The sequence below is a fragment of the Gobius niger genome (assembly GCF_951799975.1).
Source record: "Gobius niger genome assembly, chromosome: 3".
Classification (NCBI taxonomy): Eukaryota; Metazoa; Chordata; class Actinopteri; order Gobiiformes; family Gobiidae; genus Gobius; species Gobius niger.
The window spans coordinates 4799273-4818111 of NC_136854.1; the positions used below are offsets into that span (position 1 = coordinate 4799273).

The following is an 18839-nucleotide window of genomic DNA, read 5'->3' on the forward strand; positions in this document are numbered from 1 at the left end:
TCCCTTACATCCGGGCGCCACCACCGGGTTCAGGGATTGCCGCCGCGACAGGCACCAGAGACCTTACGGCCACAACTATGAGCAGCCGCATCGACAATGGAGGAGGAGAACAGGGTCCACTCGTACTCCATGTCCCCAGCCTCCCTCGGAATCTGGGTGAAGTTCTTCCGGAGGTGGGAGTTGAAGACCCCACTGACAGAGGGATCCGCCAGACGTTCCCAGCAGACCCTCACAACATGCTTGGGCCTGCCAGGTCTGACCGGCTTCCTCCCCTGCCAGCGGATCCAGCTCACCACCAGGTGGTGATCGGTTGACAGCTCAGCCCCTCTCTGCACCCGAGTGTCCGAGACACGCGGCCGGAGATCAGATGACACAACTACAAAGTCGATCATCGACCTCCTGCCTAGGGTGTCCTGGTGCCACGTGCACTTATGGACAGTGACACCCTTTTGCTGGAACATGGTGTTCGTTATGGACAAACTGTGGCTAGCACAGACGTCCAACAACAGAACACCACTCGGGTTCAGATCGGGGAGGCCGTTCTTCCTAATTACGCCCGTCCAGGTCTCACTGTCGTTACCCACGTGGGCATTGAAGTCCCCCAGTAGAACAATGGAGTCCCCAGTCGGAACACCATCTAGAACCCCTCCCAGGGACTCCAAGAAGGCCGGGTACTCTGCACCGATGTTGGGCCCGTAGGCCGAGACAACGGTGAGAGACCTGTCCCCGACCCGAAGGCGTAGGGACGCGACCCTCTCGTCCACCAGGGTGAACTCCAACACGTGACGGCTGAGCTGGGGGGATATGAGCAAACCCACCCCAGCCTGCCGCCTCTCCCTGCGGGCAACTCCAGAAGAATGGAGAGTCCAGCCTATCTCCAGGAGTTGGGATCTGGAACCCAAGCTGTGCGTGGAGGTGAGCCCGACTATATCTAGCCAGTATCTCTCAACCTCCCGCACAAGCTCAGACTCCTTCCCCCCCAGCGAAGTGACGTTCCATGTCCCGAACGCCAGAAGCTGCGCATGCGAACCAAGTCGTCGAGGCACCCGGCCTCGACTGGCACCCGGTCCTCTTGGCACCAGACTCCTATGAATCCCTCTGCGGGTGGTGAGTCCACAGGTGGGCGGGCCTACGCCGTCTCTTCGGGCTGTGCCTGGCCGGGCCCCGTGGGCAGAGGCCCGACCACCAGGCGCTCGAGTTCGAGCCCCAACCCCAGGCCTGGCTCCAGGGTGGGGCCCCGGGCCGGGCGACGTCACGGTCCTTGCTCTTTCATTGTACATAGAAGTCTTGTGAGTCAATAAGAAATGAATCGACATATTGAAATAATGCACAAAATACTTGGAGAAAATCGAGGTTCTCTTTTGCTTGTATTTATCCTTTTTTCCTTTGTCATGTGAAGAACCAATGTTCGCCTCAAAGCAGATGATTCTGAACCAGGCCCAGACACCCAGTCCCTCAGGAGTGACAAATCTCTATATGAACCACTGCACTTTGCATCATATCCGTAAGATTTAAGGTTTTGTCTTAACATAATTAAAGTATTTAGAATGTGTTCCTGAGAGTCTTTGTTGTACCTCGTCCACAGAGAGAAGAGCCCACAAGAACGTCATGATCATCAGACACAGCTGGACTCCATATTTAAGGTGTGTCCTAAAGTTTGCAGATGTTCAGATGAATGGACTTTCACACAGATCTGACACTGACACATTTGTGATGTTTCTAATGTGTCTGTGCAGCTTCTGGAGGAGGACATCTTCACTTTTGTCCAGATGGAGCTGAAGAAGTTCCACAAGGTTCTGAGCACAAATTACCCAGAATGCTTAGAGCCTGTGGAGGATGAGGATGGAGAGGCTTTTCTGAAGATCACTGTGAACTTCCTGATGAGGAGGCAGCAGAAGGAGCTGGCTGAGCGTCTGTGGAGCAGTAGGTCCATTTCACTCAGTCATTTGATCTTCTCTGAGACTCAGGCTCTGTCTGTGTCTTCATTCAGGGAGTCGTTCTGGAGTTCTTCAGCAAAAACTGAAGCGTGACCTGCAGCAGAAGTGTCAGTGTGTGTTTGAGGGTGTGGCCCAAGCAGGAAGCCCCGCCCTCCTGCAGCAGATCTACACAGAGGTCAGACACATGGAAACAGCCTCCAGGAAAGCAGACGGAGCAGAGACAGCCATCACATGTGAAGACATGTTTAAAGGCCCCGCGGACACAGAGGCGCCCGTCAGAACAGTGCTGACAAAGGGAGTGGCTGGCATTGGGAAAACACTGCTCACTCAGAAGTTCAGTCTGGACTGGGCTGAAGGCAAAGCCCACCAGGACGTCCAGCTGCTGTTCCCCTTTACTTTCAGAGCACTCAATGTGCTGAAGGACAGGAGCTTCAGCCTGGTGCAGCTGCTCCATCACTTCTTTAGAGGAACAGAAGAAGTGAGCAGCTTTGAAGATCTGCAGCTGCTCTTCATCTTTGACGGTCTGGACGAGTGCAGACTTCCTCTGGACTTCACCCAAACCAAGGCCCTGACAGAGCCCACAGAGAGCGCCTCAGTGGAGGAGCTGCTGGTGAACCTCATTAGGGGGAGCCTGCTTCCCTCCGCTCGCCTCTGGATAACCACACGCCCCGCGGCGGCCAATCAGATCCCTGCTGAGTGCGTCTCCATGGTGACAGAGGTGCGAGGGTTCAGCGACCCACAGAAGGAGCTGTACTTCAGGAACAGGTTCAGAGACGAGGCCCACACAATCATCTCCCACATCAAGACGTCCCGAAGCCTCCACATCATGTGCTTCATGCCAGTCTTCTGCTGGATCCTCTCCACAGTCCTGGAGCATGTGCTGAAGACCAGAGAGAGAGCAGAGCTGCCCAAGACCCTGACTCAGATGTTCATCCACTTCCTGGTGGTTCAGGCCAAAGTCAAGAACATCAAGTATGAAGGAGGATCTGGGACAGACCCGTGGGGTCCAGAGACCAAGAAGATGGTGCAGTCTCTGGGAAAACTGGCCTTTGAGCAGCTGCAGAAAGGAAACCTGATCTTCTACGAGAGTGACCTGAGCGAGTGTGGGCTGGACGCTGCAGCCGCCTCAGTGTACTCCGGAGTCTTCACACAGGTCTTTAGAGAGGAGCCAGGCCTGTACCAGGACAAGGTCTACTGCTTCATCCATCTGAGTGTGCAGGAGTTTCTGGCAGCTCTTCACGTCCATCAGACCTTCGTCAACATTGGAGTCAACCTGCTCTTAGTGCACAAGTCCAGAAGGTCAAGTCTGAAGAGAGAACTGAAACATCTCCATCGTGCTGCTGTAGACCAGGCTTTACAGAGTCCAAACGGACACCTGGACTTATTCCTGCGCTTCCTCCTGGGTCTTTCACTGCCGACCAATCAGAGCCTTCTCCAAGAACTGCTGACACAGACAGGAAGTAGCTCCCAAACCAATGAGAAAAGCCAAACCAATGTGAAAACAGCTAAGTACATCAAGCAGAAGCTGAGTGAGGAAGTGTCTGCAGAGAGAAGCATCAACCTGCTCCAGTGTCTGAGTGAACTAAATGATGGTTCTCTGGTGGAACAGGTCCAACAGTACCTGAGCTCAGGACGTCTGTCTGAAGGTCGACTGTCTCCTGCTCAGTGGTCAGCTCTGTCCTTCATCTTATTGTCATCACAAGAAGATCTGGAGCAGTTTGAGCTGAAGAAACACTGTGCTTCAGAGGAGGCTCTGCTGAAGCTGCTGCCAGTGGTCAAAGCCTCCAACAAAGCTCTGTGAGTGAGGTCTATGTAAGTATGAACCTTCTAAACTTCTCCTAAAACAGTGTGTTCTCTCCAGACTGAGCAGCTGTAACCTGTCAGAGAGAAGCTGTGAAGCTCTGTCCTCAGTCCTCAGCTCCTCTAGTCTGACAGTCCTGGACCTCAGCAACAACAACCTGAAGGACTCAGGGCTGAAGATGTTGTCTGTTGGACTGAAGAGTCCTCACTGTAAACTGGAGCAGCTCAGGTCAGAGGGTTTACTCTTCATCTCTGTGAGTTTGTCATTTCTATGACTCTGTTTAACCCTGTGTGTTCAGTCTGTCAGGGTGTCTGATCTCAGAGGAAGGCTGTGCTGCTCTGGCCTCAGCTCTGAGGTCCAACCCCTCCCATCTGGTAGACCTGGACCTCAGCTTCAACCATCCAGGAGACAGAGGAGTAAAGCTCCTGACTGCTCTACAGGAGGACCACCACTGCTCACTCTCCACTCTCAGGTGAGGACAGCCTTATTTGTTATCACACTGACACAGAATTATGTCTTAAATCATTTGCATAGTTAGTGACATCAGAGCAGTGTGTTTTGACCGCTGACGTCATCTCTGTGATTTTTCAGACTTCAGCCCTCAGGACTCCACTGCCTGAGCCCCGGCCCCAGACGTTGTAAGTATTAATATATGTAATCATAAACAGAATTTGACTTGCATCTGAGAAAGAGAAGTCAAATCAAGTTTGTCCGACAGTGCTGCTTAAATATTGCATTATTTGTAAAAGAAAAGGCCAGTTTTGAAATCAACAATGTCACCCATCACAACAGTAAAGCCCGCCGGAATGAAAGGCAAAGCGCTCAACTGGTTCCGATCCTAACTGACTGACCGGTCATTCTCTGTTAACCTGGGTTCTTTTAACTCAAGAAAAGCTACTATTGAAAGCGGAGTGCCCCAAGGCTCTGTTTTAGGACCAGTTTTGTTTGCACCGTACATGTTGCCGCTCGGATCTATCTTTTAAAGACATATCATTCCACTGCTTTGCTGACGATGTTCAGATTTATCTTCCGTTTAATGTGAAATTGAGCTCAATCCAAGCCCTGCAGGAATGTCTTGACGATGTAAAGGGCTTGATGTCACTCAGATTTTGTTGTTGTTTTGCCAGCGTGAGCTTCCTGTTTTCACTGGCGCATGTATCATCTTTCTGTCGTCCATTTGCAAAGAGTCTTGGTGTTTATTTTGATGGTCTTTTAAAATGTACAAACAAATAAGTTCAGTAACAAATAAGTTCAGTGGTCAAAACCAGCTTCTTCCAGCTGAGGCTTTTGGGGAAGGTCAAACCCTTCCTACCACCATGCCAACCTGAGAGAGTGGTCCATGCACCACAGCTGGACTATTGTAGCTCCTTATATTATGGCCTTGACCAGTCGTCCATCCGCAGACTCCAGCTCATCCAGATTGCGGCAGCTCGTCCGCTCACAGGGACTTCTCCACTGGCCTCCTGTGACTTTTAGAATCCACTTTAAAATGTTACTGTTTTTAAATCTCTTCAAGATCTGGCATGTAAAAGACTTGCTGGCCCTAAACTTTGGGGCTGTGTCCAAATGTCCACACTATTCCCTAACCCCTCATTCACTACATAGGCCCGCACTATATAGTCGACTATATAGCCACTCATTCTGTTGGCGATTCGGACACAACCACTACTTTCTCCGAGCTGCGTGACGTCACGCGTGCTGCGGCGTGCAGATATGTTTTTTTTTTTTTATCTGAATTTAATTATTGTTACAAACGTTTATTTTATGAAACAGAACGACTGTTTTTGCACTTGTACAGGTGTTTTATTTGTCATTTAAATTAAAATTAAAACTATCATTACAAAAAAAAAAGAAAAAAAAAATCACTCCAGCGTAAGCTCAGAGACGCCGAAAGTCGGTCAGAGCCCGGTGTCCGAAGCGCCAGCAGATTGAGTGACCACATCTGCTAAAAGTTCGCTAAACTCCGGGAATAAAGTATTTCTGTGATAAAGACCAACCAAACTCATGAGACAGTGGAATATTTATGGATAAATACGAGTCAGATACACTTTATTTCACATGGATTTTACATGAATGGCTTGGATTATTCGAGAGGAAGCTCTCGGTCATTTAACAGCTCAAGCTAAAGGCTAGCAGCTAACCTTAGCATCTTTTCACCGTAGCCGTTTATATTTTGGTCGTTTATTCAAGAGAAATACAAACACATGACTGAAACAGCTGATTTACTTCAGTCGTGTTGTTCAAAGACCTGTCGCTGTCAGGCTCTTCTCCGACTCTCCCAGTGCATTGTGGTCTATATTGACCCGTTTACTGACCATCGATGCTCACTACTTTTCCAGATGCATTGTGGGAAATTTCGAGTGGACTACTTTTTTCTCTCTGGACATTCGGACACCCCTACAAAATGGCGTGACCACTATATAGTCACTATATAGGGAATAGTGTGGACATTCGGATACAGCCTGGAACTCTCATCATCAAAATGGCCTCCTCCATTGACAATTTCAAGTCATTGTTGAAAACATGTCCCTAGACATTTTGATGATGCTGCAGTTTTTATTTCTGGTATATTGTTGCTACTCTGCCTTTACTAGTGTGTCAACTAGCTTCACAGATAGCGAACAGTCTCCAATAAAATACCAGGAAGCGTCTTGCTGTTTTGGTGTTGTTTTACTGAAGCACTGTAAAACTGCAACATACAGAAACACAATGGGTGCATATTACAATCTCATCTGGTCAAACATACATTGAAAATATAAAATAAGTAGCTCAGTGATAATCTAAACCAAAAAAAACAATCTCATTTGCGAGCGATTAGCACGATGCTAAGATACATGAACGAAATTAGCGCCTAATTTATTCTTGGAAATCACGAATTGGAAACTTACTAAAACTACTAAATTTGGTGTCTAATGGAAGCTAACATCAATATAATCTTAATACTTACAGACAGATATTTGTGTAGAGCCAAATTGAAAAGTAAGGCTGGAACATTGGAGTTTAGGGAGACTGCTTTCAATGCTTGTGTAGCAGAGCAAGTTTTTTTTCTTTACCTTAGCTTTAAGACACACAGATAAGTTCCATTGGAAAAAGGGCACAAGTGTTCCATTGGTTAAGTAGGATTTATTTGTTACAAAATGTTTTTCTTTCATTTCATAAGTATGCTTGATTTAAAACCTTTGGCACAGATGTTTAGTCCATGAGATACAGATTTCACATTTAGGGTAAGAGTCCTCCAACAAGTCCCCGCCAACCGCTGGACAGACCCAAATCACACACATGTAGAGGGAAGACAAGACAGCGATGGGCAGTGCTGGTGCTACTGCCTGCGCCAGTTGGCGCAACCTTTCGTGCGCTGTACCAGGGAACACGCTCATCAACCATCAGGGAGCCGCACACCCAATCTACTGCGATGCTACTGCGATGCTACAGCGATGCTACATGACGCGCTCCCGTGAAGGGACCCACAGCAACACTGTCGGACAGAGCACACCAGCGCCAGCACCGGGTACAATAGGCAGCAGGAGATACACAAGGTCAGAGGGCAAGCAACACTAACCCGGGGCCTTTTATAGTGCGCCTCTAGTGGCGCGCGCAGGAACACCACTACCACAAATTACTCACATCACCACACTTGGAACATCACTGAACTACGGAAGCATCAAGAGGACAAAATATACAAATAACAGTTCCCACAAGAGGGCAGTACAGTTGCACTACTTAGAATGTGTCTGTTGTGCATTTGTGTCCAGCTTGACAAAGGAAAGTTGGTTTATGGTTTCACCTGTCTTCTCTCCATCAGATTTCACTGAACTCTCTCTGGATCCAAACACTGCTGACAGATGCCTCAAACTGTCTGACAACAACAAGACGGCGACCTGTGTTAAAGAGGAGCCGGAGTCGAATCGTCCAGACAGAACTGTCGCCTGGTTTCATGTTTTGTGCTCCTCTGAACTGTCTGGGCGCTGTTACTGGGAGGTCCAGTGGAGTGGAAGGGTTTATATATCCATCAGAAGGAAAGAAGGCAGTTCTCCCAATGATGAGTTCTGGGGCCTGAACTGCTCTGAACGTGGTTTCTCTGTTCGGCATAATAACAAACAAACGGCCCTGTCTCACCCCCTCTCCTCCTCTGGGACAGTAGCAGTGTTTGTGGACTCTGCTGATGGTTCTCTGTCCTTCTACACGGTCTCCTCTGACCGACTGATCCTCCTCCACACCTTTGACGCCACCTTCACTCAGACCCTGGTCCCCGGGTTTTGTATCGGATACAACTCCTCAGTGTTGCTACGTTTTCCCTCAGAATCATAGACGTGGAGGTCAGTGTGAGATTTGGGTAAAGCCAAACTGGAGAAAATGTGCTCAGTTTTAACTCCCACCTGAACCGAGCACATTTTCTCCAGGTTGGCTTTACCCCAATCCAAAAGATTCTGGAAAAAAGGTGAGAAAATAGCAACAGAACTGAGACGAAAACAATGATGAAGATGTGACAAAAAAGTGAGAAAACTAAGGCAAAAAACGGACAAAAAATGGACAAAAAATGATGAAAAAGTGTGACAAAATATTGACAAAACAATTGACAAAAAAAGGACAAAAAATGACAGAAAGTGACAAAAAAATGACAAAAAATTTACAAAAAAAATTGACGAAGAAATTGACCAAAAAGTGGCAAAAAATTGACAAAAAAATGTTGCAAAAATGTCACAAAAAGTGACAAAAAATGAAAGAAAGTGACAAAAAAGTGACAAAAAATTTACCAAAAAATGATGGAAAAAGTGGCAAAAATGTGCTAAAAAATTGCCAAAAAAATGACAAATGTGACAAAAACTGACAAAAAATGTACAAAAATGTTACAAAAATGAGTTGAAACCCCCCCCCCCCAAAAAAAGATGGAAAAATATCTGATGACGTGAGGGAAAAAGATCAATTCAGATGAGTTTTGTAGATCTTCGCTTTCAAATGAGGCGTTACACTGGCCTACAGGATTTGGGTAAAGCTTAACTGGAGAAAATGCTCTCGGTTCAGGCGGGAGTTAAGAGGTTAAGAGGTTAACTTGAAACATGAGCGCAACAGTAGTTACTTTGTTTTCACATGAATAACGTGACAAGGGAATTACAGGGGTTTGTGTCACATGGTGGAATGTTACACTAACCCCTAAACAAGTGAGATTTTTACAGATCTCATGCTAAGAGAGAGAGAGAGAGAGAACAAGATCTTGTCAAATCGCTGCCGTTTCCTGTCACCTGTGGAGCCCCGCCCACCTGGACTGTCCAAAATCCCCCATAATGCAGCACAGTTTTTGAAGGAAAGTGGGAGCTGGCTTGTGTAACTTGTAAAATGTTTGTATAATACGGTCTGTTCTTGGGTCAATGGAAAATCGTGGCTCACAAAGATACCGCGCATGGCAGACTTTGACTTTTAAAATCTGCTTGAACTCGGTTTTGATTGTTGCCATATTTTCAAATCACAAAGGGTGTGATCATTGAGGGGAGAAAAAAAGTAATGACAAATAATCAACATTGTAGGATTGAAGGTAAAAGCCCCAGAGCCACATTACCTAAAAGGATAATATAGTGAATATATAAAAAAATTAGAATATCATGGAAAAGTTTATTTATTTCCATAAATTCCATTCAAAATGTCCATAGATTATAGATTCAGGGCCAACAACTTAAACGATTTCAAGTATTTAGTTGTTTATTTGTAGATAATTTGGGCTTCCAGCTCAGAAAACCCACCAAAACAGGATTTCTAAAAATTATAATACTGTGAAGAAATCAGCAAAAACGTAAATGGTGATTTCTTCACAGTATTCTAATTTTTGGAAATCCTGTTTTGGTGGGTTTTGTGAAACTAAATACTTGCAATGGTTTAAGTTGTGGGCCCTGAGTCTAAAATATATGGAAGTTTAATGTTTTGAATGGAATTATGGAAATAAATAAACTTTTCCATGATATTCTATTTTTTTGGAAAGGGTCTGTATAACTATAATAGTGAATTTGCATTCTGAAATCACCATTGGTTTATCGTTCATTTATTTAAATTAAGGCTATTTTCACATGTGTCAGAGACATTGACATGGTCTAGGGTAGGGGTGTAACGGTTCACGGGGATGTATTGAACCGTTTCGGTTCGGCCTGTTCGGTTCGGTCCACTTGCGTACCGTTTCGGTGTATTATTTTCATTAAATAATGTAAATTTATTATTAGCGTCATATTAAGTGCGAGTTTCCGCACGGACGCTATTGAGTGACGTACATTGAAGCTGCATGAGTAGCTGAGAGAAACTGCAGTCGTTGAAGGCGCTGGCTTTAAGTATTTGGTTAAAAGTCTTGAGCCTCGCTATAATATCCCATCACGTCCGCACTTCAGCCAAAAAGTTATACCAGCGCTCAGAGCCGGTTCTTCCTATACGCAAACTACGCAAGGTGCGTAAGTGTTGCTTCACTGATTAATCAACGCGTTGTTGTTACGGGACAGGCTCTTCCAGCGCGCACTCACTCTCCGCCTACTTCGCCACATATAACACCAAAACGGAGTAGTCTGGTGAAGTGAATGAGCAGGAGAGACCGACCGCCTTCCCCCGGTCTCTTCCAAAGTGCAAGTGCTTCTCCGCTCGTGTCCCGCTCGGCCGTCTGTCTCCCGGTGCTTCGCCTCATGTCACCCGTGTCCCGGGCGCTGCTCTCATGTTTTCTCTGCGCGGACTCTGGGCCTCACTCTCATTTAAACCCTCTTCTTATTGTGTCTGGTGAGTCTAGAGTATCAGGACAGTAGTTTGGCGAGTAGACGAGAGTAAAAAGCCGTTCACTGTGGCCTTTTTGTGGAGTTGAATCCACATGGTTCTCATGAGCACAGTTACTTACAGTAACTCTCATTATAAGAGTGCAATTTATTTAAAATATCACCCAAATGGGTCACTTTTATTTATTTTATGCAAGAATTCTATTGTGTATTGGCAACTTTTAAAACGAAAAAATGTGTTAGTTCTTATTTATTTGTACCGAAAATTAACCGAACCGAGCCCTCCAAAACCGTGAACCGAACCGAATACAATTTTAGCGTACCGTTACACCCCTAGTCTAGGGGCTTTATGTCTTTTGTTGGATTTGTTTTTTGTGTTTCTTTTATTTGTTAAAACTAATAAAATGCTTTTGTAAACGATCAGTTATTGTTGTTATACATGAATCCCCCACTGTGCCGTTTATTGTCAGGTTAGCTTCAGACTTGCTTCTTTTTTAATAATATGGACCAGTAGGTTAATAATAAGTGCTTTTTATTAGATGAGTCATATAAACTGCATAGCACAATCAGGTTTTACAGGTGCAGAAACAAAGCGAGTCTGATCATGTGACTGAAAGACATTCCTTTAGAGTTCGAGGAAGTGGATTCACCGCAGAAGCTCGTTCTGTCGACAGGTACGTGTCATCGCGGGGTCTTTTACTCTATAGGTTTGTTAATTCACAGGTAACAGTTTGAGAATGAGGTTCAGAACGCTGTAATAAAGAGGGGGTGGTCTGACCGAGAGAGCTGCTTTGACTGAGATGTAATGTGTTTTAAGTGTTTGCAACTAAAAGCAGGAAATTACAAATGTGTCCAAATGTTAAGTATAGTGTAATAATTAGAAAATATATAACATGTTGTAATTTGTGACACCTGTGACACCTTGTGACATATTGGTACCTTTAGTTGTTTATTATTGTAGTTTGTGCAAAAGCTTTGGATAGAATCAAAGTCTTTGTTATTACCCTTCTTTATATTTATATGATCCCAACTGAAACGATATCACTATAATGTAAGATAAAAGGTCAACAATAGTATTTCATATTAGGCAGGCCTTGTCTGAAGCTTGCCTTTGTGACTACTTATACTTTCCAGGGTGTCTATTTTTCTTTAAATGAATTATGAGACATGAGAAATATTTAAAGAGTTCATCTGAAAAAACAAATAAGTGCCATTGAGTAAACTCAACGTTTGGAAATGTCTCTCTACATAGCAGTATTTTTCATTACCAGATTTATATCCGGGATATATAAATATAAAGGCACTTGTTCTTCATTAAATTCAAACAACTTTTGTTCCATAAGTGGCATCTGTAAAGTACTGCAACAAATATAAAATAAAAATAAAAAAAACATATATACAGTGCGTTGAAAAAGAATACCCCTTTAACTTTTAGACATTTTGTCATGCTATGGACCACAAATATAAATATTTACATGACACACACTAAGTGACACACTTATACATGATTTTGAACTTTTTTTTAAGAATAAAAAACTGAAAGTGGGGTTTGCACAAGTGTCTATACCCCCGAGTTAACTGCGTTTTGCTGCAGTTACAGCTGAAACTCTGTTGGGGTTTGTCTCTACCAGTCCTGCACATCTTCAGGCTGGATTTTTTACCCGTTCTTGTTTGCAAAACAGCTCAAGCTCAGTTAGATTATATGGAGAGCGCTTGTGGACCGCAGGTTTCAGGTCTTTCCACAGATTCTTGACTGGACTTCGGTCTGGACTTTGACTTGGCCTTGCTAACACATGGACATGTTTTGTTTTCAACCTTGCCATTGTTGCCCTGGCTTTGTGTTTAGGGTCGTTGTCTTGCAGGAAGGTGAACCTCCGCCCCAGATTCAAGTCTTTTGCAGACTCCAACATGTCTTCGTTCAAGATTGCCCTGTTGATTGCCCCATCCATCTTCCCATCAACTCAAACCATCTTCCCTGTCCTTTCCGTTTTATTCATAAATTTATTCAAAATCATGTATACATTTTCATTTCATTTCACGATTGTGTGTCACTTAGTGTGTGTCTGTAACCTAAAATTTCATTTCAATTTGTGGTCCATAGCATGACAAAAAGTCGAAAAGTTAAAGGGGTGCGGATACTTTTTCAACCCACTGTATATACAGTGCCTCTCGTTAGTATTCATACACCTTGAACTTTTGCACATTTTGTCATGTTTACAACCCTTAACATAAAGATTTTATTTTGATTTTTTTACTGAATGTTCACACACAAGTAACAGACAACTGTGAAGTGAAAGCGAAATGATACATGATTCTGTTTTTTTTTTTTAAATAGAAAAGTGAAAAGTGGGACTTGCATAAGTATTCATACAGCATGAATTAATACTTTGTGGAACCCCCTTTTGCTGCAATAACAGCAGCAAGTCTCTTGGGGTATGACTGTACAAGATTTGCACATCTAGAAACTGAAATATTAGCCCATTCCTCTTTACAAAACAACTCCAGCTCTGTCAGATTTGAAAGAGAGCGTTTGTGAACAGCAGTTTTCAATTCTTTCCACAGATTTTCAATAGGATTTAGGTCAGGACTTTGACTGGGCCATTCTAACACATTAATATGTTTGTCTTTAAACCATTCCATTGTAGATTTAGCTTTTTGTTTAGGGTCATTGTCCTGCTGGAAGGTGAATCTCCGCCCCAGCCTCAGTTCTCTTGCTGACTCCAGCAGGTTTTCCTCCAAAATGTCTCTATATTTGGCTCCATCCATGTTCACAACTATTCTCACAATCTTCCCAGTCCCCGCTGAGGAAAAGCAGCCCCACAGCATGATGCTCCCCCCACCATATTTGACACTGGGGATGGTGCACTCAGGACGATGAGCAGTGTTAGGTTTGCTCCATACATAACGTTTTGCATTTGGGCCAAAAAGTTAAATTTTTGTCTCATCTGACCAAAGCACCTTCTTCCACATGGAGCTGTGTCCTCCATATGACTTCTAGCAAACTTCAAACGGGATTTTTTATGGCCTCCTTTCAATAATGGCTTTCTTCTTGCCACTCGTCCATGAAGGCCAGATATGTGAAGATACGACTTATAGTTGTCCCATGTACAGTTTCCCCCAGCTCAGCAGCAGCACTTCGCAGTTCCTCCAGAGTTATCTTGGGGCACTTGGTTGCCTTTCTGACCAGTGTTCTCCTTGTTCGCTCTGATATTTTAGGTGGACGACCACGCCTTGGTAAGTTGGCAGTGGTGCTTTACTCTTTCCATTTCCGAACAATGGATTGAACAGTGCTCAGGGAGATGTTCAAATCTTGGGAAATCTTTGTATAACTTAAGGCTGCTTTAAACTTCTCCACAGCTTTATCCCTGACCTCTCTGGTGCTCATTGACCTTCATTATGCTGTTCAGTGACCAACACACTCCGACCACAGCTCTGAGGGCCTAAAAGAACAGCTGTAATTATACTGAGAGTAGATTACACACAGGTGGCCTCTATTTAACCGTTAGGCCAAGGTGTGAACATTCTGGAGTCATTAGAAATGTTTTAAAGGCAATTTAATGCACTCAGAAAATGCTGTATGAATACTTATGCACGCCCCACTTTTCACTTTTCTATTTTTTGAAAGTTAACAGAATCATGTATCATTTCGCTTTCACTTCACAGTTGTCTGTAACTTGTGTGTGAACGTTCAGTAAAAAAATAAAAATAAAATCTTTATGTTTAGGGTTGTAAACATGACAAAATGTGCAAAAGTTCAAGGTGTATGAATACTTACGAGAGGCACTGTATAGACATCTACTTTTGCAAATTAACTTTTTATTGGTGTTGGAAAGCACACAGACAAACATGGGGCAATATTTTTCATTCATATACAGTATCTTCTAATTGCTGAAGTGATACAAATGGTTCAGATTTTTTTTTGTTCGACTTTGAGTCCAGAGATTAGTGGGGAAAGTGGAAAACATAAAAAAACAAATTTGGTACCATAAAGTGATAAAGATGCAGAAATTTCAAAAGTAAAACAATCCCCCCCTCCTGATTGCCTGATTGGACCTGATAGGCCGGTTCAGAGGAAAAGCTTGTCTCATTGGTTTAAGTGACGGCATCAGGGATGTTGATTAGTGTCTGAGATCACCAAAGGGAGGGACTTTAAATACAATAGGTTGCGTAAAATTTTAGGCCTTGGCTGTCAGTTATACGTAATACATAATACATAATACATTACATTTGTACAACATTTATACTTGAAATTTAAGGACTAGCTGGGGTTGGATCAGAAATATGTATTTAAAAAAAAGAAATACATAATCTACATAAAGCTATTATTTCTTTAGTTTAGTTTAGTTCTAGATTATAAAAATAAATCCCTTTGTGAAAATTGTCTGACTGGACAACCGACAATGATTAAATTGTTGATGCAAACAGAAGTGGACTCAAGGGGCATCCTTGACATGTTCCGCTGACAAACTTAAAGTTGGGTGAGTGAATCCCGTTTGTGAACAGGTCCTGTCCTGTAACGGCAGTGTCTAGGGGAACAGTCTAACTCTTTAAATAAGTTGTTATTTTAGGAAAAGAATAGAACTTGATGAAATACAACATGAACTTATTTAGATTTTAGTATGTTTGTAGAAAATAAAAACAATTAAAGCCGCAAGCGGCATTTAGAGGCCCTCATGAGCAGCGTTGGCCGGTTGGCGCACGCCGTCGCACGCCACCGCAACAACCGGGGGGCGCTGCCGCGCCCTACATGGTTATGCCGTCCCTGCCACCCTTGGTTGAGTTTATAAAAGAGCTAAGGCAAGAAATGCGCCTTCGGCGCCAGACCACGCAATATTTCCCAAAATGGCCGACTTTGTGTACGTTGCCTAGCAACCACGTAATGTACTTTTTTGTTCGGACGGTCATGACGAAGGTGTGTACCAATTTTGGTTTGGCTACGCCAAACTTTATTTCGGGTCATTGCCATGGCAACACGGTGGGAAAATGGGCGTGGCCATAATTTACTTTTTGATCGTGGTCAAGTGACGGATGTGTGTGCCAATTTTTTTTTGTCTACGATAAAGTTTACTTTTTTTCCCCATTCATTTTTATTCGGTGCTCTGCAGGGGGCGCTATCGCGCCCATTTTCAAAATTCCCATATCAAAACATCCGGGTAATATGTACTCTCCCTATTTAAGTAAAATGCATGAATAAATAAATGCATGTGGTGATGAATGTAGGTCTAATCTACACTTTATATGCTGGACGACAGAGTTAACCACAACTTAAACCTCCATCCAGTCATGATCAATACTTAAGGAGTCTCTGTGGAAACAGTGCAATATCTGTTACCGAACAGAAATGTACACTCCTGTTTGTATTTGATGTAATTTGGTTTAAAATGGAAAATGTTATTATTATTTATCTTTCACCAGACTCTAGCTCGTGGAGCAAATGAACAGACGATGGATGAAGGAGAGCACAGAGAAGATGGAGCACCATCCACTGAAAGTCGCAACGCTCAGGGGTGAGATCCAGAACTCTACATGTCAGGGTCAGCACTAAAGTCACTGCGGCCTCTGTGTCCACAGGCCTGCTCCAGAGACTGGGCCAGAGTCACTGAGACATGATCAATCTGAGGCAGAAGAGACAGAGAATAAAGAAGAACATGGTCCACAGTAAGTTTACTTAGTTTAGACTGCTATGTACAATCTTACAAAAGAGTTGACTGTGCACTGAGTAGAAAATTGCCCTGATCGGACTCAACAGCAGCAACACAGCCTTATACTGTATTTCATAGAAAGAGATTTTTGATGTTCTGCTTTACAGAAGTTATTAAAACATTTGATTTGGAAAAGGATTTGTATGAAAACGAGTGAATCCAGCTGATGAAGAGGTGGCATAGCAGTGTTGTAGAATAATAACTGGGCGTGGCACAATACTGCCACAATCACTAACTCATATTTGTTTCTTTTTCTATTACACTAGGCTGCATCAGAAGCAAAAGTTTAAGAGCTGGGCTTTCAGAACCAACTGGACTGAAGTAAAACCTGTTGACGTAAAAATACAGGCAACAGTTAAAAGCTTGCAGAGACAAAACAAAAGAACAAGGTAAAATAATCAAAGTAGAATTAAATATAGAGATGATTAACTACATGAATCATGTTTGCCACAGCAGGACTTTACCATTGCATTGTTTTTGCTTGTTTTACAGAGCAACCTTGGACAACATATTCATGGTGTGTTAATCAAATTTAGATTGATATAATTCAATAGAACATGTTACATAATCTTTTCTCAAAATATCCACCGAAAAGGAGAGAGTGAAAAGACAAGAAAGGAATTTTAATCCAGCCCTTTCAAGAATTTGTTGCCCCTGAATCATTTGTAGATGAAAACGTTGTTTAAATCCTCACATTTGCGGAGGATGGCAGGTAGGGATGGGCACCGTTAAACGGTTCCTACTTGGAACCGACCGAAAAGCTTCGGTCGGAGGCAGTATCGAAAATTTTTAATTCTTTTGGTGCCAACTTCCGGTTCTTTTTCTCTCCAAACGTCAATATATGACCCTCAGCGAGTCTTAAAAAAGCAACATGAACGTGTGCAGGTACTGAGCGGCTTCAGCGCAAATGGAGCGAAGCAAAGATATATTTCATAGATGTAGCCTAACTTATAGCGAAGCAAAGCTATAACTTGCTAAACTTTTGTAATAGAGATGGCAGAGCCGCTGTCTGCGTCAGGACTGAGCAGGTCTGAGCCAGGACGTAGACTACACCGGTTGTAAAACCCAGAACTAAACAAAACCAGTTATGAACCAGGACTAAACCAGGACTGAATAAGAAACTTGAGCTTTTAGTCAAATTGAAAAGCAAAAAAGAGCAGTGACAACAAGAAAGACGTCTTTACCTTTAGCGACAGACCCGGAGGCGGAGCTTACGTGCTCTTGTTTACAACTTTACAGCAGCTGCAGCGACAGGAATATCAAAGATTGTTTGTTGTTTGTTGAAAGTGAGCGCTCACTCTGTATTAAACATTGTTGGTCCAGTTTTGGTAAATTGTTAGTGGCAGAGTGAGCGCTCACACCATATAAGGATCTTTGAGGTGTGAAGTTGCTTTCGCTTCGTCGAACAGCGCAGTGTGTTTAGAAAAGTTTAGCTGAAAGAAAACCATGTCCTGATGTGGATCTGTCTTGTCTCTGCAGCTTAAGAGGTAATAACGTCCTTTCTTTCTTTTTATTACTGCTTAAGTGGAAATTGTGCTCAAAACACGAAGTTACAGGCGACGCTGCTGCTCCTGTGTAGCTTCTGCTGTGCCGTTTTAGGATTTTGTCCTGAACTATACTTTTAATACACGTTATTTTTATTGAATTAAAATAACATAGGTATCGAAAAAAGTACCGTTAAGGCACCGGAACCGAAAAGCAGGTATCGTTAAAGTACTTGGTATCGGAAAAAACGGTACCCATCCCTAATGGCAGGACACCTGGTTGATGATTGACAGACAGTGGGGAAAAAAAGTATTTAATAAATACTTATTTTCCCCACGGTAAATGTGGCTACCTGTGTCATCAGACTTGGCCCGACATCTCAAAAGATGCCGTAAGTCAAATTTTAATGTAAATATGTGTCATCAATGAGAATCAGTTGTTCATTTGAGATTTTACATTTTACAGTAGTTGAATTATTTCTTGGTCTTGTTTAACTGTAAAGTTACTGATAAGGTTTAAATATTAGGTCTCTGGCCTGAGCGCGGATGAAAAGGAGCACAGAGAGGATGGAGCTCCACCGTCTAAAACCACTGACAGCCCCAAAGCTCAGAGGTGAGATCCACCACTGTTCTCCATGTCAGAGTCAGCTCTTAAGTCACTGCTGCCTCTGTGTCCACAGATCTGCTCCTGGAATTGGCTCAGAGTCTGTAATCAGTGATGACTCTATGGGACGAGGGATATATTTTAAAGAACATGGTCCGAAGTAAGTTAGGATGTGTGATAGCAGAATTAATTAAATTAAAATTATGTTTGAATAATAAATAATAATTCTAATTGTTATAATATTTAGGATTATAAAATCTATACAGTGAGCAAGCCATGAAGAACATTTTAAAAAAGATACTTGGAAGTATCTTTTTTCCAAGTAGGACACTTTATTGCAAAAGTGTCCTCGGATTGATAACAAAAAATGTGTTCAATATACAGTATAATAAATATGTTTGATCATGATCTTTTATTATTTACATTTTTTTTCTTTTATATATAGGTCTAGTAGTCTCAAACAAGACACTTCTGACTGTGAGTCCCTCAGGAGTGACCGCTCTAAGGACCCTCCATTGTTCTTTGCATCAGATCCGTAAGATTAAGTCATTACTTATCAAAATTAATGGATGGC

The 18839-nt window shown here is 43.1% G+C and overlaps 1 protein-coding gene and 1 pseudogene across 2 annotated transcripts in view; both read left to right on the forward strand.

Moving 5' to 3' along the window:
• Positions 1–1795: 1795 nt before the first annotated feature.
• Positions 1796–18839, forward strand: part of LOC306960448 — a 66999-nt pseudogene continuing 49955 nt past the window's right edge. The window contains exon 1 of the transcript in view: positions 1796–1923. The product of the transcript in view is annotated as an uncharacterized misc_RNA (transcript). The remainder of the gene's footprint in view (positions 1924–18839) is intronic.
• Positions 2118–8046, forward strand: LOC306960449 (protein NLRC3-like; the record flags this gene model as incomplete). Its single annotated transcript, XM_079552879.1, has 5 exons — positions 2118–3734; positions 3799–3966; positions 4037–4210; positions 4330–4376; positions 7541–8046. The coding sequence occupies exons 1-5, from the start codon at positions 2122–2124 to the stop codon at positions 8044–8046; spliced, it is 2508 nt and encodes an 835-aa protein (XP_079409005.1). The 5' UTR covers positions 2118–2121.